The 21961-nt window shown below is 43.9% G+C and overlaps 1 protein-coding gene across 1 annotated transcript in view; it reads left to right on the top strand.

Annotated features, from left to right (window-relative positions):
* Positions 1–21961, top strand: part of MYRFL (myelin regulatory factor like) — a 167474-nt gene that overhangs the window by 118106 nt on the left and 27407 nt on the right. The window contains exons 14-19 of the mRNA XM_045288878.1: positions 9179–9342; positions 10187–10250; positions 17679–17764; positions 21004–21078; positions 21159–21214; positions 21336–21518. Of these exons, the coding sequence (XP_045144813.1) occupies positions 9179–9342; positions 10187–10250; positions 17679–17764; positions 21004–21078; positions 21159–21214; positions 21336–21518 (628 nt within the window). The remainder of the gene's footprint in view (positions 1–9178; positions 9343–10186; positions 10251–17678; positions 17765–21003; positions 21079–21158; positions 21215–21335; positions 21519–21961) is intronic.

Genomic DNA, 21961 nt, shown 5'->3' with positions numbered 1-21961 from the left:
TAAATTTCCCTCTCCTATCTCCCACTGGAGGTCAATCATATAGTTCAATCATACAATAATTAATTTAAAAAAAACACTTCCATTGAGTTGATACTCACATCGACCCTATACAACAGATTAGAACTGGCCCTGTGTGTTTCAAAAACTAACTGTTAACAGAAGTAGAAAGCCCTGTTTTTCCCTTCCAGAGCGACTGGTGATTTTGAACTGCTGACCTTGAAAATTGCAGTCCAATTCATACCCACTACAGCAGCTGGGCTCCTTAATCAAACAGTATTGTACTTTTGTGTCTGGCTTGCAGTCAGCAGAAGCTTCCAAAGGTTGATTCCTGTAGCATATATCAGCACTTCATTTTTCTTTATGACGGAGTAATATTCCATTGCGTGTATATGGTACATTTTATTATCCATTTGTCTGTTGATGGGACACTTGGGTTGTTTCCTTTTGGCTACTGGGTGAACAAGTATTTAAGTTCTTGTTTTCAATTCTTTAAAAAGAAAATGTTCCCAGCAGCCAACCTGAAGACCTCTCCATTCATTTCTCTGATCATAACCCTGCCTAAACTTTTTCTATTACTAATAAGATAAAACGTATTGCATTAGGTAAATCTGCTGCACAAGATCTTTTTAGAGTTTTGAAGAGCAAGGATGTTATTTTGAGGACTTTGACCCAAGCCGTGATAGTCTCCATTACATCGATATGCATGTGGAAGTTGGACACTGAGTAGGCAGATGGTAGTAAAATAGGTGCATTGAATTGTGCTGATGGAGAAGACCACTGAAAGTATGGTGGGCTGCTGAAAGGACAAACTGCTCTGTATCAGAAGGCCAGATCCCTCCTTAGAGACAAGGATGGCAAGACTTTGTCTTACATACTTCGAACATATTGTCAAGAGAGACCAGTCCCTGGAGAAGGGCGTCGTGTTTGGTCAAGTGGAAGGTGGCAAAAAAGAGGAAGGCCTTCGAGGTGGATTGGCACAGTGTCTGCATCAATGGACTCAGGCTTAGGAACAATTGTGCGGATGGCACAGGACCGTGCAGTGTTTCACTCTGTTGTGCGTACAGTCGCTATGGGTCGGAGCCCACGTAATGGCACCTAACAACAACATAACAGTAAGAGAAAAGGAAACATTCAAAAGGGTTGTGCTTAAGTACCAGCCAAAACATTGGAGGTTCAAACTGCACACCCCACCAGTGACACTGTGGAAAAGACCTGGTGATCTGCCTCTGCAAAGATGAAATCTAAAAATCCAAATGTGTCAAGTTGATTCTAACCCATAATGAGGCTCCAGGACAAAGGAAGCTGCCTCATCGGGTCTGCAAGGCTGTCGTCACTGTGGACACCGAAGGCCGCATCTCTCTTCCGGGGAGACACTGGGAGGCTCGAGGTGCCAGCATTCTGGTTAGCAGCTGAGCACGTGACCACTGGCAGGGCCACGTCTTTCTGTAAAGAAACCCCGCTGGAGTCGTTTCACTCTAACACATGGGGCCGCCGTGAGTCGGAATTGACTGCAGCAACTTTTTTCCTTTCTAATTTACTGTTACTTGACCTGAGGTCAATTAACTCTCTCTGAAGAGAGGGAGTCTTCTATGAAGCGTAGGAATATCCATGTTGAGCAGGGGTTCAGGCATCAGGGAGAAATGGGACTGCTTGGTGGCTAGATGGATAGTTCCAAGTTTTATCATCTGACCAGTTTGACAGATTGCACAGAACATTAATGAGGGATTCTCAGATGCTTATCTGGCTGGAATTACTGACGTGTTTGCCAAACACCCATGTAGAAATCTGTGGTTTAGAAACATGGCAATTTTTAGTATGCGTCATAAGCTATGCATTGTCTGCACACAATTCTAATTTTAAATAATGTTGACTGTCGCCAGCCAACTAGTAAGGCAGTAAACCACCTTTTGCAAAGAGTCAGGCTAATTCTCTACTACTAGATTCATAGAATTCCACGTGGCTGTACAAATGGTAGAACAACTGCGTTGGAATCCTCATTTGGGGACTTTTGCCAAAAATCTTGATGTAATTACATGGCTGGGAAAAATTGAGCAGTCTCCAGTATGCCTAACAAGATCCCAATCCACTCTTGAGTAAGAGAACCTTTTGTTAGAAAAATTAATTTTCTATAATCTGTACAAAATCGATGTGGGATGCTTAATCCCTCGGTTGCTACAGATCTGCTTTGGTTGGAGAGATTCTGTTCTCTCCCTGACCCACCTCCCCCACTCCTTCTTTCCCCTCTCTCTCCCTCTTTTGATTTCTTTTGAAAATATGGTGCCAATGATGAACTTTTCTCTTTGGACAGAAAGTGCCTGTAAACACATTTGTATATAATTGTGCATTACAGGGTGGACTCAGAACCCCCTGCAATCTATCCATGAACCTGAAGTTCACATCTTCGTTAACAGGGCCCCACAACAACTAGCTAAAGCCAGGGCTCCCAGTCAACATAGCTGTGGGGCACAAAGAAATACCGCAAGTGAGTCCTCTGAGCTCGGTGCCCAATACACAGGGTCCAGAGCACTGTGGCGGCTCGAAGAGGACGTGTCCCGAAGTGGGCGACGGCCACCTAGCCCAGCTCTGTAGGGAGGGCGAGGCAAGAAAGCTACTGGGCAACATTCAGGTCTTAGAACTGGTGTAAACCGGTTCAACCCCCCCAGACCCCCACACCAGTTTCCTTTTCCACCCCAGATTGACTGACTATAACATCTATTATTACTAACAATATTTTTCTGAAATTTAATTTGTTTACAGGAATGTGATTTTCTTTTGCTGCTGTTCATTTTGGGTCTTTGTGCTGTATTCCCCTGGGGAAACACATGACCATGGAGTTGATCCTGACTCATAGAGACCCTGTAGAGCAGAGCAGAGCCGAGCATACCGGTCTTGGTGATTCCTGTGTGTACACACACTAGCAGATCTACAAGATTAGGTGGGGATTTGTTAAAATGTAGACGCCGCCGAGTCAGTGTCTTTCCCGGGTGGGAAAGCAAATTCTCTGGCGCATCAGGCTGGAATGCACCAGTGCTCAGTCCCAGCGGGAACAGAGGCCCAGTGTGACCAGGTTCTCCAAGTTTTGAAGAGAAAGTTGAAATCTGGATTTTTAATTATTGTTAGTTGCTTTAGAAAAGTCTGCTAGTGAATTTCATCTGTGGGTTTCCAGTTTGTGTGAATGTAAATCCTTCAAAGACAAGCTTCCATTACTTTTCTATCCCCACTGGTGATCCGACCCCATGCAGTGCTATTTATGAGATTAGTGGTGTAACATGTATCGGGCTCTGGTCTGCTATCCCGAGGAGCCCTGGGAGTGTAGTGGTTATGGATTGGGCTGCGATCTGAAAAGTCAGCAGTTTGAAACCCCCAGCTGCTCTGAAACAGTGACAGTCCTGGAGACTCAGCAGGCCTGTTCTAAGCTGCCCCATCGGGTTGCGCTGAGACAGCGTTGACTCGGCAGTGAGCTTGGTGTGCATTGTGATGCTATCCTTAAGGCTGACTGCTCAACACACTTGACATTGTGGACAAGATACTTCTCGGTTGAGGAGGCTGTCTTTTGCTTTGTAGGATGGTTAGCAGCATCTCTGATGTCATTGACTCTGGACGTCAATGTTGTCGTAGGTGCTGGTAGGTGGACTCAGAGCCACCCTAGGTACCACAGAACCAAACACTGCCTAGTCTTGTGCCATCTCACAGTTTTTCTTATGTAAATCCCATTCTCTCCATGGGGCCGGGACACGTGTACCTAGAACAAGTTTTCCAGGCATTGATGGTATACATTTTTGGTGATGGCATATGACATTTTTAGAAAGTTCTAGATTACAGTTTTGAACCTATTTTTGCTGACTTCACAGGAACGCTGGAGGTCAGAAGAGTCATTTCCAGATCATGCCTTGGAAATTTATTTGTTGGTAACTTGCCAACAAATCAATAAAGTCAGGGCCATAATTATAACCAGGAAGGTAGTAAATCCCCTCTCCACCTTCATTTCCTCTTAAATAGGCAAATGCATAAATTACTATCTTGCTATTATAGGAACTTCCAGCAAGATGCATGGTCCAGCATATTTGAGTTAGAGGAATTACGGTTGGCTTTTTATCATTACTGACAAGTCACTGGACAATGGAGGCCATTGCTTATCCCTCACGGGGTAGCATTAGAAGTCCTGTTGGGAAAACATTGTAGAAAGAACTTACTGTGGTTTGTGGGTTTGTGGGGGTGGTGGTGGCTATCATTCTTGCCTGCTATTTTAGTTTGGGTTAAATTGCAAATTAATGTATCAAGTAAATATTAAATTTTCAAAAATCCTGTTGCCAAGTGTATTGAATATAGTAGTAAAGGTCGGCGTGGAGAGAAGTGGGTAGATTTAGGAGATGTAGGATGGAGTGACAGCATTGGTTCATAGTTGGCCTGTGGGGGAGGCAGGGGGAGGACTCTGGTTTGGACCACTGCATGGACACTGTCAGCCACTTAATACACAGTCAAGAGTACAACTATAATCATCCTAGAGGGATCCGTAGAGGGTAAACACTGTCAACAAACTTGCAACCTTTTCTAAGATTTAAAATCCCACAAAGTTATTCTTATCTTCATGGGGTCAGCCTTATTTTTTTTTTATTAAAATGAATTTAGTTGTTAAAGAAAATTGTACCAGAATTATAAAGTTTAGAAGAGCTAAATTTAATAGGCTCTTTTGATTAGCTATATTAAATAAATGTTAATGAGCCACTTTCTGTTCAAATTGCCCTACGTTGGGCCAACGGGCCCTACTGCAGTTAGCTCTGGTGTCATTTTGACACAACAATGGTAGTCTTAGGTAGCTTCCATGTTTTCTGGTAAGATGTTCCAGGTTCACCTGTTACATTTCCTGCCCCAAGTCTGGAATCACTAGTTTTTCTGAGACTCCTGGTTCCTTTTAGCAGGGAATAGTATTTAAAGACCACGATGAGTAGGTTGGAATTTTTTTTCTAGTGTTTTTTTCTTTTTAGTGGACATAGCTAGCAAAATGCTTTACAAGAACAAAATACATCACTAATTCATAGGACTATTTCTAATTCAGATGGAAGTTTGGCTGGATTTTACTTATTTTGTAAAATAAGTAAATGCTAAAAATATGGTTCACAACCATATTAGTGTATATTATTACTAACAATATTTTTCTGAAATTTAATTTGTTTACAGGAATTTGTTTTTCTTTCTTTCTTTTTTTAATTTGTTTTTCTTTTGCTGCTGTTCATTTTTTTGTTTTCTGTTTTGGTCTTTGTGCTGTGTTCCCCTGGGGGGTGCACACCACCATCGAGTTGATCCTGACTCATAGAAACCCTATAGAGCAGAGCAGAGCAGAGCTGTTCCTTCAGGTGTTTGAGACTGTCAATCTTTGTGGACACAGACAGCCTCATCTTTCTCCTGAGAAGTGGCTGATGGGTTTGAACTGCTGATCTTGGGGTTAACAGCCAATGCCGAACCCACAGTGTCACCAAGACTCTCTTCCTCTGGGCAAGTCAAATTTACTATGTTTTGAATTTTAAGAATCATTTAAAATAAATCCTATGAGTTTAAACCAGAAACTCAATAACTAATTAGGTTCATTTGTTTAAATTTCCTTTTTATCTTTGTGTTACTTTAAAAACTTGGGTCAATTATATTTTATCATTGTTCAAAATATAAACTTTATTCCAAAGGCAAATCTTCAAAACAAAGTACACCCAGATAGCCCAGCTTCTCTCTCTTGCTCACCGCATCTCTTCCTTCCTATTATGTGTAACCATATAAAATTAGCTTTTAGTTTATCCCTTTTCCCCCTCAGTATAAGAAAATGTGTGTACCAGATATACTCGTGTATAAGCCGAGTTTTTCAGCACATTTTAAATGCAGTTTTTATGGTAAAATTAGGTGCCTTGGCTGATATCTGGGTCGGCTTATACTCAAGTACATACGGTATATATTTTAAATTCTCCTTGTTTCTTAGGTAAAAGTTAGCATATTGTGCACCTTTTTCTCCACCTGCTTTTTTTCTGTTTATACTTTAAAAAAAAATTCCTAGACTTCTCAGAGCTGCGTAGTATGCCACGTACCATTGATAATGGGCATTTAGACTGGTTTCAGTGGTTTGCAATGACAAGTAGTGCTTCAGGGCCTGTGTCTGGTGCATATGCTGGGTTTTCTGGGTTTACTTTCACTTGGGGACCTGGTGAGTCAAACACAAAACCTTGTCATTGTGCTCACTCATTCACTGCCATGGGCTTGATTCCGACGGGTGACCTGGGAGGACGGAGTGGAACCTCCCTGTGGGTTTCTGAGACTCTACAGCTTTACGAGAGGAGAAAGCCTCATCTTTGCCACGGCACGGAGAGGTTGGGGGCTTCCACTGCTGACCTTGCAGTTAGCAGCCTTGCAGTTAGTAACCCACACGCCACTGGGACTCCAATGAGATACTTCCAAATTCCACTCCGACTTAGGGGTTTATCAATTAGTATTCTTAGTGTAGAGTTTGGAAGGAGGTCTGACACGATTCCTGGGCAAATGTAGAGTTCTCTGATGAGTTTTGAGAAGCCTATACAGGGAGGTCCCTTTTCAGTTTGTTTTCTTTCCACCTTCTCTTATCATACGTGTCTTTAGAGTAACCGTAGACTTGAGACCAACTTTTTGGTCACTTTGCTTTTCAAAGGAAAGCGGTGGGAATCAATTCAATCCACGATCAACTCTCGTGTCCTCTGTCCCACTTCAGCTCTGAAGCAGGCACACGGCAGCGCTTCTTCCTCTCACCGAGGTCGCAGCTCGCGAGTTAGGGCACAGTCCTCCAGATGGCCACGCCTGCCCAGGCCCTCAGAGTCCAGGGAAAGCTTAGTCTCCACAACACCCTCACTTCCGACCTGCTGGCCTCAAAGAAGTGTTCCCACTGCCCTTCCAGGATGGCAGCTGCACGTGGCATCACATCTGACCTGCTGGTTCCGCCTCTGCCTTTGGGTTTGACAATTTGATAGAAAGACTTACGAGGTCACAGAAAGCATTGTACTTGCTAGGACAGTCTTGTCTGAGCACAATGCATACTAACGAAGAGGTCCGTAAGGAGAGGTCCGGGAGGGGTCCCAGCACAGACTTTACAGGTTCCGAAAAAGGACCTGCTCTCCGACCGTGCGCACCCATGCCTGGCACCAACCAGACCTTTGTTAGAGGACTTCATTATGTGGGTCTGCCCAACCAAGTCACCTCTCTGAGGTTGGCTGGTGCCACGGGATGGGTTTGTGGTGGATCTGAAACCACCCAATGTTCTGGGGGAGAAAGAGGAGGCATTCTATTATATCTGCACCCATAAAGCTTTACAGTCTCAGAAACCCACAGAGGCAGTTCTACTCTGTCCTGTAGGGTCACTTTGAGTTGGAATTGACCTGAAGGCAGGATGGCAGTGAGTGAGTAAATGGGAGGGTCTCTCAGGAACGGGACACCAAGACCAAATTCTTTGGGTAAGGGAGAATTTCCTACTACACAAAAGCTTTCTGCTTTCTTAAACTGCTAATTCATAGCACTTCTCTATTCAGTTTTGTACACTATTACTGGGCATTTACTGCTGGCAAGGCAATCGGATATGCATTGGCAAGATATACAGAAAAATGAACATAACCCCTCTCTTCTTCGCATCCACAGTCTGAGCAGGAAGACAGCCACCTAACACAAGAATGGCGTCTAGGAAGGCTTCTGGGTAAAATAGGGCTTGGATTGGCCCTGACAGAGGCATTTTCTCGGAGCTCACCTTTTGAAGGGAGACTCAGGCATGGGAAAGAATGTCGTGTTCAGGGGAGGGTTATTAGGCCCATGTGGCTGTTACAAGAGTTTCATCAAGTCCTCCAATACATCACAAGTTAGACCTGTCTTTAAACTGTAGAAATTAAGCTTTAAATCTGTCACTTTCAGTTTTTGATTCCTTTCTGGGTATATGTGGGAAACCTGGAAAAGTGTTTTAAGTTTGACCCCCCCAACCACCTCCACCCCCAGTGTTTCTCTTCTTACCTTGAGCCCACCCCTTTACAACAGGAGGCCCAGAAAAAGTCCTAGTGGCACAATGGTTAAGTGCTCAGCTGTGAACCAAGGTTGGCAGTTCAAGCCCACACAGTGGCTCTGGGAGAGAAAAGCCTGGCCATCATCTCCTCTAGATAGTAAACCCCAAGCCCACTGCCATTGAGGTGAGGCTCACTCACGTGACCTAAAGATTACAGTCTAGAAAACCCTGCGAGACAGTTCGATTGCTACATGGCGTCACTGTGAGTCTGAACTTGATAGCATCTAACAATAACAACGTGAGACGCTGGGACCGCCGGAGATTTGAAGACCTTGAACACTGAGAGGGGAAAAGGGTGGAGAGATGGTGGATGCTTGGGGTGGGAGCAGCTGAGTATTTTCTGTGAGAGAGAGAGAGATCTTGATTCATATTATCATTAACCTGTGTGGGCAGGGTCACAATGGCCCCACCTCTGTAGCTTTGGTTGGACAACCTTTTCTTGCTCATCCTGACATGGGGAAATGAAGTTGTTTCATATTTTTGGGGAATTAGACTCAACTAGAACTTGTACACCACAGGACATGGGATGTGAAAGCAGACATGAGCCCCTCAGAAGCTATTCTTTCATTTGTAGCTGAGGAAAGGGAAGGCCAGAGAACTCCTTGTGTTTCACTGAGGGTGTCTTATCTACGTGGTGTGGGACCCCGGGGCGCAGCCCTCATTCCTCTCTCTTGCACCAGCACCAGCTCCTCACCGAGCAGTCTGCTGTGCTTTGCCTGGGGGGAGCTGGAGGCAGTGCTTCAGGGATTTAGGGGCTAACTCGCAAATCAGCATTCATTGGCCTGTTCTGAGTTTCCTTTATGAGTTTTAAATATAGCATAATAGCCATCGAAAATAAATCTTCAGATTCCAAACTTGACATTGTCCTTCAACTCCATTCTCGGCCTTGAGTTACAAGGACATATTTCCATTTTATTGCAAATTGAACAGAAGCAGTTTTACAACACAGCCAGCAGCTTAGCAAGCCCACTGTAAGTTCCAAAGATTTATCTCGAATGAACTTGGAGGTTGCACGGGTATCAGCATTCCCAACGGTATCCCTCCAACTGCTCTGAAAGGGCTGTGGACAGTTCGCTGGTGGTCTCAAACTGTAAATTATACCATCTGCATTCTTTTCCCTTTTAGGACCAGATTTTTATGGAAAACGTAGGTGCAGTGAAGCAGCTCTGCAAACTAACCAACAACCTTGAAGAGAGAATAGAAGAACTGGAAATATGGAACAGCAAGCTGGCCAGGCTAAAACGGCTCAGCAGTTTGAAGTCCTCAGTGAGCAAAGCAAGCTCCATCAGGTACACTCAGAATTGTCAGAACATTTTGAGTAAAGGAGAGAATGGGATGCTTTCACAGCTGCATCGACCTCAATGATCTTTTTTGATGAAGCAAAACCATTACTTTCTCATAATGAAGCTCTCTTTCTCCCTTTAAAATGTTTTGTGTTGTTTGATGTGATACCTTTTCTTAAAATGTTTTTAGACACCAGCAGCTTCTTAAAAAAGAGCTCTGGTGGCATAGTGGGTTACGAGTTTGAAACCACCAGCCACTTCACAGGAGAAAGATGAGGCTATCTACTCCTGTAAAGATTGACAGTCTTGAAAACCCACATGGGAAGTCCTACTCTGTCCTGTAGGATTTCTATGAATCAGAAGTGAATTGATAGCAGTGATTTTTAACATAATCCCCCCCTTTTGAAAAACCATCTTCTTAAAACGAAGCACCAGTACTCCGCTTACTAGCAATCGTCATAGAAAGTGCTGATTTTAGCAAAAGGGTATCTCCTATGTTAGCAGGGAGAGGTGGACATTTCTAAATTCAGAAAATCGTGTTTAGTTCTCAGGAAAACTAACTCCCAACAATATTATTTTAAAAAAATGCTCGCTTAAGGAGGTAAATCACATTTCCTGGGGTTTCATTTTGAGAAATGATGAAATGTCATGTTTAATGCATTCATTTGTGTTTGCTGGAGTATTTTCCCACAAAAAGAACTGTCAATTGCCTTGATTTTTCCTCTTCTTAAGTGACGTCTCTAATGCAAAAGAAAGCCATCCTGCTGCCTTAGAGACGGCCTGGACCATTGTCAGATAATGCCTGAAGAAGCGTTGGAATTGTAATCAATTTTCTCTCTCTTTTTAAAAGCAAAATTAGCAGAGCTGGTAGTGCATCTTCTCCAAGAAGGGCCATTTCTCCAAAATCCAACAAGGTAAATAGATTCAAATTTATAATAAACACAGACGCTATTTTCTACATGCAGGGACACACATGCCCATACACACGCATACGTCTTTAGAGAAATTGGTCAAGAATTATTTTTCCATTCATTTGTTGGTAGCTGACATATTTTACATCCAAACCACGTTAGCTGTTTAAATATTAACTTTTTAACAGTTAATATTCCCTGGTGGTGCTGTCGGATAAGTTGTCAAACCCAAGGTTGATGGCTTCAAACAAGCCACTCCCAGGGAGACAGTTGAGGCAATCTACTCCTCTAAAGGTTGACAGCTCTGGAGACCCTGTGAGTGGGAGTGGACTTAATGCCATGAGTCAATTTTTTGAGTTTGGGTGGTTGAAAGTTAAAGGTTGTAGGTTTGAAACTTCTTCCCCTCAACAGCTAGGAAGAAAGGCCTGGTGATCCACTTTGCACAATCTGCGACTGAAAACCCTATGGAGCACCGCTCTACTTTAACATACATGGGCCAAGTCTAGGAGTCATTTCAGAAACATTTTCAGTGTTTGTTTATGTCATCCTCGTTGGGTGAAACTCACCAGCCTATCCAGGCCTCTGGCCTGCGCTGCAAGGTCTGTGTGCCAGCAAGTGAGCCCGGATTCCAGACTCCCTTCTCTTTGGTTTCAGAAGACCTCACAGGGCCTTGCAGCTGATCCTCCAATTCCTTTAATATTGAACATTGCTTACGCAGATGGAGAACAGGCATTCACTTGATTGCAAAGGTTAAAAGGTGAAGGTCTTATTGATGAATAAAGATAGCTTGAGCTGCTGCTTAACTAGAGAATAGTCGGCAAAGTCATCAGTTAGGGGAGTGTTGGCAGTGCAGATGTGCAGGTTAATCAGTAATTCACTTTCAGGAGCCCCGTCTCCAAGATAGAGAAGTATCAGTCGGTGGAGACGGGGATTGCCGGGAAGCTAACGGCTTCTCTTCTAGCTACTGTAGGTGGGCCGCTGTGGAATGCCACTTGCTCCCTCTGGCAGCTTTCTGCCAAAGAGCCCTTTCCACCTGAAGAAATTAGTACTTCTTCACATAATCTTAATTAGTACTCTTTGAATGGCTGACCGAGGAGCCCTGGTAGGCATAGTGGGTTAAGCATTGGACTGCCAACTAAAGGCTCTGTGATTTGGACTCACCAGGTTTGGAGACCCGATGGCTCGATTTGTTTTGCTCTGTCCTAGAGGGTTGCTATGCATTGATACCGACTTGTCAGTAATGAGTTTTGGATAGGGTAGGGCTGAGAGATGAGCCACTAGGCTAGTTTGCTCTGAGTCAGAAAGCGTTTGAAATCCTTCTATATTGAAAACTACCAAAGGACCTCTGATAAGCTTCTCATCATACCAACAAACACAAATATACCTAGACAAGATACTTAATTGCACAAGAAAATGAAGATCATGATATCTACTTTACAAATATTCTTGATAGGATTTAGCAAGCTAACGCTCCTAGCACAGTGCTCAGTAAACACAGATGAAAAACATTGTAGAGTAACGCTCCTAGCACAGTGCTCAGTAAACACAGATGAAAAACATTGTAGAGTGAAGGCACTCTTTGTACTAAGAAGTCTCCAATGAGACCAAGGGCATTGTGTCTACATTAATGGCAGCCTGGGCTTATCCTCTTAGGCCACCTGCAAATGCTATAGCTGTGTCCGAACATCCTATTTTGCAGTGATTGACCATCCTAGCTAGAGTATGAGAGCAAGTAGCAGACCTGTTTTCCTCATTCTATATTCCCAGGGTAGCTACTTATGTTAGTCTGGGTAGACTAGCGAAACAAATTCATAGACACTCATATGTGTATAAGAAAGAATTATATATACAAGAGTATTGAGAAAACATCCCAGCCTAGACAGATCAATTCCATAAGTCCAATATTAGCCCATATGTCCAATATAAATCAATAAAGTCCTCTTCGGACTTACAAAACACATGTAAAATGCAGGAAGATCACAGGCCAGTGGGTGGGAAGTCTTGTGGATCCAGTGACATGTCAGCACTGGCAGGAGTCTCCACGTGGTTCCTTCAGCTCCAGAGGTCTGGCTCTATCAGCCTCTCCCCATGTGTTTTCTCCACAGGGATATCTCACAGGGAGTGAGCAGAGAGAGGGTGTGTGTCCTGCCTCCAAGGAGGAAATACAGGAGTTCTCAGAATTCTCAGGAGAAGGCCATGCCCACACAGAGGTCTCATTGGCTGTATCCTGGTTGACAGGCTAGATTCCACCCCTACACTCTTAATCCTCAAATGACACCAGATTATATAATTACCACAGACCACCCCTTGTCAATTTGACACATTCTCATAACTCTTTAACCATATATAATTTTCAAACAAATAATAAAATCATATCTGTACCTAATAGGATAAAATTAAAATGCATATAATTAAAAATGTGCCACCCTTATTTAAACATAATGAACAAACAAAAATATCCTATACTTATGCAAATACCTACACCTTAATCCTATAATCCTATGAATATATTGCAGCACCTATGAAAGTTTAAGCCAACCACTTCATGCCTTTATCCCCCAATTTTGGATATCCAATTTTATTCTGCCCACTTATACCCCAGTGCTCTGAGGAGACAATCATGTTCTTTGAATCTTCATTGCAGTTGGAACCTTGCGAATCCACATCCATAAGCAAAGTCAAATCAGGACAGGCCATCCATAAAGTCAGTAGTAATATGCACCAGTTCACAGGCTCAAAAATCCTCTCTTCATCTGGTTGGGTTCTGGTTAACTCAATGTGGGCTGTCTCACCAGGGTTCCCATTGGTCACCTTGCCTTTAGACCATGGCCCCATCACAACTTCTCAACAAGCCTAGCCCTCTTGTGCTAGGTCATGAACTTCAGACCAGTCAACCTGCTCTCATCTCCTCTAGTTCCTGTAAACCAGGCCCATGAGTGTCAATGGCCAGACTCAACTTTTCTCTTTATTGCTGCTTTTCTCCCACTTCCACTTGACAAGTGGATCCAGGTGGTCACCTAGCAACCATTTCAGCCTGCCCACAGGCTCCCTTTAACATTCAGTCCTAGAGAGGAGTTTTCTTCATGGTTCCAGATTTTTTTTCAGCTACTGGCACAAACCACTAGTTCAAAATTCTATAATCCAAAGAGTTCCTTTTTTCCCCTTTAATCTGTCAACAACAGCCCCTAAGGCAAGACTCTTCAAATACAAACATCCAGAGTACAGTACTCCAAAGCACTGGGTGGGGCTTATCTTTCCACAGCCTTCTTTGCAGACATGCCCTAAACCCATTTAAGGATCAAATTTTTGTTTGTTTGTTTTTTAGACCATTTTATTGTTACCAGCCATACATCATTTGTATCCAACCTATTAGTACATATATTCCATAATTCTTTTCTAGACATTTACTTTCTATTGAGCCCTTGGGATCAGTTCCTCTTCTTTTCCCCCCTCCATCTTCCCCACACCCCCAGGCCTCGTGGGCCCTTGATAGATTATGGATTCTTAATTATTTTCAAGTCTTACACCGACCACTGTCTCCCTTCCCCTCTGGGTTCTGTTGTTCTTCCCCCTGGAGGGGGTGTGTGGTTATTTGCCATTCATTGCGATCGGTGACCCTCTCCATTCCTACCTCTCCCCACCTTCCCCCTATCCTTTTGGTATCTTTATTCCCATTCCTGTTCCTGGGTTCCATGTGTTGTGAGTTTTATCTCTTGCCTATACCTATGTACATGCTTCTGTCTAGTCCAGAGTGGGAAGAGGCACTGGGGTAATGATAGTAGGGGGTGAGGGGGCCTTAAGGGATCAGAGGTATATTGTGTGATCTATTAGTGCTCTACTGTACCCTAATTGGTTCATCCCCTCCCTGTGACCTCTCTGTGGAGGGATGTTCCATTGTCCACAGATGGACTTCAGGTCTCCGCTCCAACACCCCTCCATTCTCACTAATGTATTTTTGTTTGTTTACTGTTTGTTGTGAATCTTCTGATGCCCATTGCCCAGTTTCGATGACACCTCACTATCACACCGGCTGGTGTGCTTCTTCCATTTGGCTTGTTGCTTCACTGTTAGAAGCCCTCTTGTTTAACTTCAAACCTTTAAGACCCTAGCCACTATATCTTTTAATAACTGGACACCATCCTCTGTCTTCATCACATCTGCTTATGCACCTGTTTTGTCTTCAACAATCACGGCGGGGTGGGGGGATGGTGAGCATCACAGAATGCACATTTGTTAGAACAAAGTGCTCTTGTATTGAGGGAAGGTATGAACTGAGGCCCCAGGCCCATCTGAAGCCTCAGTGTACTGCCTTATAAATATATGTACATAGACCAATACTTCTATTGTTATGGTTTAATGTATTTACATAAGTGCACACCTCTGTTAATCTCCCTATCCATGCCTTTGCTTCCTAGTGCTTGCCTCTGTTTCCTTTTGCCTCCTCCTGCCCCGCCATCACTTTCCCCTTCTTCCACCTCAGTGCTTCCTCTCCTCTAGCTTGGTGTTGCTCTAATACTCACAGGATCTCCACCCTCTCCTAGATGCTAGTTCCACTTCCCTAGTTGTTCCCCTGTCCATGACCCCGTCCACACCTTTCTCCCCACCTCCTCCTTCCCCTTATACCTTCCGGGCTTACAAGCTCTCTAATTTCATACTTCCTAATAAACATTTCTATCAAACATTGTATCAATAATAAGCAGAAGTAATCAGTGTAAACAAAGTAGAATCAGATATTAAACTCAAGTATTAAAACAGTCAAGTTCAATCCTTATTTAGCTTATCTTAATTCTTATCTAAACTCTTCTATTGATACAAAAATATGGGCGTAGGCCTCTGAGAGCATCAAACCAAATCCAGGTTTTTGTTTCTCTAGTCCACCCAGACTAACATACTCCTAAAGAAATTTTTGTAAAACAAATGCATGCATGGAAGCATAGGCTGAAAATATTCCTGACTGCTCCCAAATAAAATTTAAAACACTAAGTGGTTCAGTGTCTTCAGCTGGTGGGCGACTAGGATGTGAACACAGAATCGGGGATGTATATGGGTGTTAACACCCATTCAACTTAAGAGATCCCTTGTAGTCACTGTCCTAGCTAGACCTGTAGGGAGCAGACTGAGATGAGTAAGATGTGGTACCTTTTCCCAAAGAATTACAAGGATAGAGCAGAAGGGATATGACACTGGATGTGATTAAAGCTGCAGAGGCTCAGCCTGCTGCGGGAGCATGAGGGACACTGCCGGCCAGATGCTCAGAGGAGCTTTAGGAGAGGTTTCATATGGAACGACTTAGCACAGAGCTGGAAGCTAGACTGCCTTCACTGGAGGATTGCCTGAGAGTAGGGCGGGGTGGATAGTGGAGGATAAGGGTGAAAATATAGGCAATGGCCCGATTCTTCTAGACCAGGGTTTTGCAAACTGTGGCTCAAGAGTCATAAGCAGCTCTTTTGGTACATATATGTGGCTCTGAAATAAAATGGAAACATTCTAAAGGCTATTATAAAGGCTACAATTAGATAATTATGATTTCATTTGTTTATAAAATATATTTATGGCTCTTGAATAATTTTTTAAATTTCATGAGGGACAGGATTGGCTCTTCTGATTCAAAAGTTTGCCCACCTCAATTCTACACTATCAAGCTATTATATTAGTATATATAAAACATGCCAGAGAGTGCATGGTCTATACATGCTGTTTACCAAACGAAGAAACAAAGCCCATTGTCAAGTCAATTCTGACTCATAGCAGCTCTAAAGAACAGAATAGAACTGTCCCATCTTTCCAAAGGTGATACAGCTTTAGAGGAACAGCCTGCCACATTTTTCTCCCTGGGCTGGCTGGTGGGCTCAAACCACCAACCTCTCAGGCAACAGATGAGCCCTTAGCCACTGTGCCACTAGAACCCCTCCAGCATGGAATGGTCTCAAAGCTTTCAAACCCATTATCTCAGTGATTTTCATATAGTAGTGCATACCAGAATCTTCTAGGAAGCTTGATAAAGTAAATGGAATGGAGGTGTTTTCCTTCCTTTGTGCTGTTCTTCTTAGGAGGGGTCTCAGGAATTTCCTGAAGGTAGATAGATTAGATAGATAGATAGATGATAGATAGATAGATAGATAGATAGATAGATAGATAGATAGATAGATAGATAGATAGATATGCCATGACCAGTCTCCTAGGTGTCCTCTGTTCTTAGGAGCCTCCAAGACTGATTGGGTTGGGAGAAATGTTGAGCAAGAGGACAGGACTTCCAAGATTGGTTGAATGGAGAGAGCTTTCAAGTAAGAGGACACATTGTGGATAGTTAGTATTCTTTACCAGATGAGAAGAATGGCTTGTCCCTGCCTGACTTCCTTCCATGCAGCTCCCCACACTGGCTGCCATGATTCTCATTTTAAAGGCACATTGAGGCCTCCTGAGCTGGCTCTCATCCAGTTCATAGGATTCCTCTCTGTACTTCTAAGAGATAGGTCAGTGATTCCTGCTACATGTAGGTATTGGGGTAAGATGGTAAAGCCCCTAAGAGTTTACTGAATGTGTGGAGAGTGTGAGATGGGAGAAGGAATGTATCTTGATAAATCCTTTTCATTATCCAACTGCTTGCACGTTCCCAGCTCTCATGTGTGAAACATGCAAGCTGCTTTCATGGGTCACCTGATTTAAGTGTCCAGGAAACCTCTGCCCAGTTCCTCAGTGGGATTCCCCACCAATTCTCCATCTATCATATTGGCTGGGTCCATACACCATCCATGTCTATGCCAATTCCTACCCATCTTAGTACTTGGTCTCCTTTGCTTGCTACAGACTGTAATTTATGTATTTTATATCCCTTATAATGTTGTCCACAGTGATCAATAAATATGTGTTGACTGGAGAAGAAAATAAATAAGACACAGGCCCTGAGCTGTCCTTATACATAGGTGGTTGACTTAATATCTATGCATAGCATTTAACGAGTGCTTAGTAGGATTTTGTGCCACAAATATCTTCCCAGGGTTTGTTGCAATACTTGGATTTTGTCCACTGGAACTTATTTCTTCATGTCTTGCAGAACTTTGGGTTTTAAAAGTATCCATTTACAAGAGATGATGGGGCTCTGGCTGTGTGGGTCTGGTAGGGGGATAAGTGCATAAACTCTGCCAGAACAAATGCCCGAGAAATGGCAGAGACAATCTTGTCCTGCAGGATTCTAGAGACAAGAGAGCCCATTGTAGGGAGGAAGATCAAGGAAAGGAGGTGACGTGAGGTAGGCTGGGAGTTCTCAGAGAAGCAGAGAGGATTGGGGGTCTTGGGGGGTGTGCTTTGAGGAGAGCACTCCCACCATCTCAGAGGAGCAGAAGGGGACCTTGTGGGGAGCAGTTCTCCGGGTTTCCTTCTCTCTGTTAGTGTCTCTGATTTATCACTGCTCGTTACTGAAACTTTTTATAGGTTTATTTTTCAGGAAAAAGACAGGCGTGTCCTAACTGGGTTTTCCAGACCTTGGTCATAACTCTAATTGCTGTGATGGCATTTTGGTAAGAAAAACGTCCATGTCACCTGGTGTCAAGCTCTTTCCTTCCTGTCTTTTCCTTCTTCACGTATGAACGGGGCTGACCTTCTGTGTACTTTGAAGAGAAGAAGCCTTTTAAACCAAGGACCCACCTTCTGTGTAGCTCAGCGATGAGAGAGCCCTTTGTTTGGCGCTCCGTCTGAAAGAACAAACGCATGTTTTCTGCACTTCCGGGTGGGATAAAGGGAGACTCCTTAAACACAGAGGCATTTTTTTTAATCAACTTATATCTTTTTAGCACTGTGTAAATGGGTCTGTGCGTGTGTGTCTTGCTTAGTCTTGCATGTAATTTTTTCTTTAATCTCCTCTTTATGTTCATTAAGCAAGTAGACAATCTGCTTCACCCTATTACTTAGGATGCTTTTGGATTTTTCAGTGAAAATCTTTGAGTAATAAGATAAAACTGGAGTCAAATCGACTAAGTGACTAAATCAAGCAAAGGCAGTATTTGCTGTGTTGGCAATAGTGCCCCCGGGAGGCAGGAATGGGAATGATCTTTCCCTGGCCTCTCAAAGACCTTGGAGCCCTTGTCAACCTGTGCTCCGTGGGCCTCTCCCTAGACTGTTGAACATTCCTTTCTTGTTTTGAGTCTGCTTTTTCAGACAGTGAAAGGAATATTTGCTCCCCTCTCTCCTGAGCCCTGGTGGCATTGGAAACCACCAGCAGCTTTATACTCCCATAAAAATTTACAGCCCATAGGGGAATTTTCTACTCTGTCCCATAGTGTCACTGTGAGTTGGAATCAACTCAATGGCAGTTTATCTATCTATCTATCTATCCATCTATCTATGCATACACACATGTTTACATACATATATACACACACATACACACATATCTCACTCACTGCCATTGACTCAATGCTGACTCATAGCAACCCCCTGTGGGTTTCTGAGACTGTAACTGTTTACCAGTAGAAAACCCAGTCTTTCTCCCACAGAGCTGCCTGTGGTTTTGAACTGCTGATCATAAGAACCGAAGCCCAACATGTAACACTATATTCCCAGGGCTACACACACACACACACACACACACACACACACACACACACACACACGTCTCCCCCAAAGGCTTGACTGGTATGGAAAGAGACGGGCTTCTGGGCTTTGCTTCAGCAGAAACAGCCGTTCTCCCAGAGCGCCCTCCTTTGCAAGGTGCTTCTGGTTCCTTGAGCTAAAGCAGCTGCCTAGCTGTGGGATCCTGGCAGGGCTCTCTGTACTCTTCTCTCCTCCTAGCAGTTTCACTTTGAACTTGCTACTGCCCACTGTGGGAAGTTCATCCAAGTATTTCACACAGAATTCTCATAGAAGCCTTGCTGTCTTCTCACTCTGCCTGGACTTGTCCTTCCCTGCCGGGATTAGCACCTCGGGAGAGTACAAATACCAACTCTAATAGGCACACTTAACCTTCTGTAGAGACTCAGAGTTCCAGGCGAGCTAATGGAAAGCAGAAGTTCTGAGGGGTGGATACTACTTTTGAACAAGCGTATCTGCTCCTCAAAATTCTGAAATCATTCACCATCTAATACCATGAATGGAGGTGTTAGGTTTGTTATTTGTTTCTGCCCTAAAAGGGTCAAAACAAGAGAATGTCCCTCTGTGAAGAGAGCAGATCTCTATTTTGTTCCAGGTCGTGTAAGTTCCCTGGGTTATATGAGGGGCCTTCAAAAAGTTTGTGGAAAAATTCTATTATCTTTTAATTGAAAATTGTCATGGACTTTTCAAAGCCCTCTCACATATTAAGCTGGATAACAGAGACAAATCAGAAAAAACACTTTAGGATTATTACGGGGGTAGGACAGTGAGGGGGCCTGGACAGACATGAAATAATACTAATAATTTATAAATTATCAAGGGTTCATGAGGGAGGGAGAGTAGGGGAGGGAGGGAAAAACGAGGAGCCTATACCAAGGGCTCAAATAGAAAGTAAATGTTTTGAGAATGATGATGGCAACAAATGTACAAATGCACTTGACACAATGGATGTATATATAGATTGTGATAAGAGCTATACGAGCCCCCAATAAAATGATTTTTTAAAAAGTAAGAGAGATGGAACCCCAGTAAGCAATTGCCAGGACAATAGGACAGATTCTTTCCGGTGGCATCTGTGGTGCTCAGCACAACTTCTCCCAGATTGGGGTGGGGAGAGTAGCTGGGGGGTGGGGGGGCGTGTAACAGGTTGCCATTGCAGATCCTTTGGGAATTCTGAAAGGAATTCAATCATGTACAGTAACTCTTTTATGTGTGTGTGCACTAATGTCCCTGGATGATCTGTTCAGCTCTCCTAGTTGAGATGGCAAAATCTTTAAATATACAAACTGGCAGCTACCAATAGTGTTGAGTTCTCTGCCCAGGTATGAAGCACTGATAAACCTCCCACCTTTGATGGGGAAATCATGAGGAACCAGATGTGACATCCAGCTGGTCAGTCTGGTTCGATAAAGCTTTTTATTTCAAGTCCAGCACCTAGTGGGACTGCAGTGTCATCAGACTCTTATGTGACTCGTGAGAGAGCGCTCCAGGCCCCTCCATCCAGGGCACCGTGAAGTACTTGAGCCCGTGAGCACTGGAGGGAATAGCTCACCACCTTTAAGGAGAGCTTCCATTGGCTCTATAGCTTCTGATAATTCTGAAGCGGGTGGAAGGGTGATAATATTTATTATTCGGGGTCATGTAGTGTGGAAATGCATGCTTTGTTGCATTTTTTTGGCCTTCTGCTGTCCAATTTGTTACACTGTAACTCTGAAAAGACATTCAGTAGGAAGAGGCTAGAGAAGCAGTCAAAGGGGGGTGAGTCCTTTAATCTCCCAATGTGACTGCGGATGACCTCCGTCAGTGAGCTGTGAACTTTGCCCTGACTTTTTCCTGTAAGAGCAGAGGGCTGCCTCCAGCTATCCACACACTTCCCCTGTCATCTTCCACGAGTGGCAGACACTTCTGAGACAGTTTGCCAAGGCTGGGGGGGCTGCTGCTCTGTGGAAAAATCCATCAGCCAGAGCACCCCGGGGTCCTCGGCAGTCCAGGAAGCTGGGGCTCTTCCTCACTCCGGCAGAAGGCATCAAGGTGCTAATCCCATGGTACCCTGCCAGCCATGACTTCTCCTCCCATCTGGGTGGCCTAGTCCGCTGCATCCTCTGTCAGTTGCATATAGGAGATAAGTCATGTCAAATCTGCCACATAATGTTCTTCTTTCTTTCCGCAGTGCTTTGACAATAGTGTCCCTTTACATACTTAGCTTGAAAGATCAAGATCAAACTACCCCCAATCTCCTTCCGAGGTAAGAGTTCCGGTCTTCTTTGCCCTAGGGAGAACCTTCTTAAAGGCTTCCATCATTAACCATGTGTTCTTTTCCCCCAGCAATATCACCACTAGCTCCCAGGAGCCAGCTCTGCCCCCCACCGCTTCCCCCTCAGGTAAAATCCTCCCATTGCATCTCTTCAAACTCAGCCTTGTTTCCTAAGAATTGTCAACAGAAGGAACCAACCTTTCTGGTTAACCTTGTGGCTTCTTTCCCCTCTGCCCAATACCTTGCAGCACCTCAGACACCCCTGGCCACCACACAGCCCTCCCTCCAAGTGCCGGAAATCACCTTTTGTGAGATTCTGCCATGTCAGGAGACTCATTGCTGCCCCATCTGGGGAATCAGAGGAGGCTTTTCAAGCCCTGTGCAAAGCCAACCTGAGCAGGAGAAGCAGTTCTACGGGAGGCAGTGGGCAGGTAAGGGGGTTCAAAGAGACATGGCCAGGCATTTGAACTTGAGGTTTTTGCTTTCCGTTCAGGTTTACTGGAAAGTCTGTTAATAATTCCAGATAATGGTTCTTCTCTCCTACTTGGGGCAGCAGAATCTTTGAAAACACAAATACAGAGTTTCCTGCCCAGGATGAAATTTTGGTTACTCAAATAGTTATAATTTTCAGCAAATGAAAGAGTCTCATTTGTCTGCTGCCAACAAAGATAGTAATAGTAGTACAAATGCAGTAATTATGTGCACGTGGGTAGATTTTTTTTGGCTTAGAACTTAAAAAATGATGTGCTTTCTGGGCTCCCTGCCCAAATCAATGAGGGTAAAATTTAAGCGGCTTTGGAAGCTCTAATGAATTCAGGGGAAGCTCTAAGTTAGGGAAAAACGCAAAGTTGGCATTTTGCTTGCAGGATGTCTT

This window comes from Echinops telfairi, unplaced genomic scaffold (assembly GCF_000313985.2).
Source record: "Echinops telfairi isolate 266 unplaced genomic scaffold, ASM31398v2 ScPeMD7_2;HRSCAF=8, whole genome shotgun sequence".
In the NCBI taxonomy this organism is placed as follows: domain Eukaryota; kingdom Metazoa; phylum Chordata; class Mammalia; order Afrosoricida; family Tenrecidae; genus Echinops; species Echinops telfairi.
Note: the sequence above shows the minus strand (reverse complement) of the source record. Positions and strands in the feature narration are given on the sequence as shown.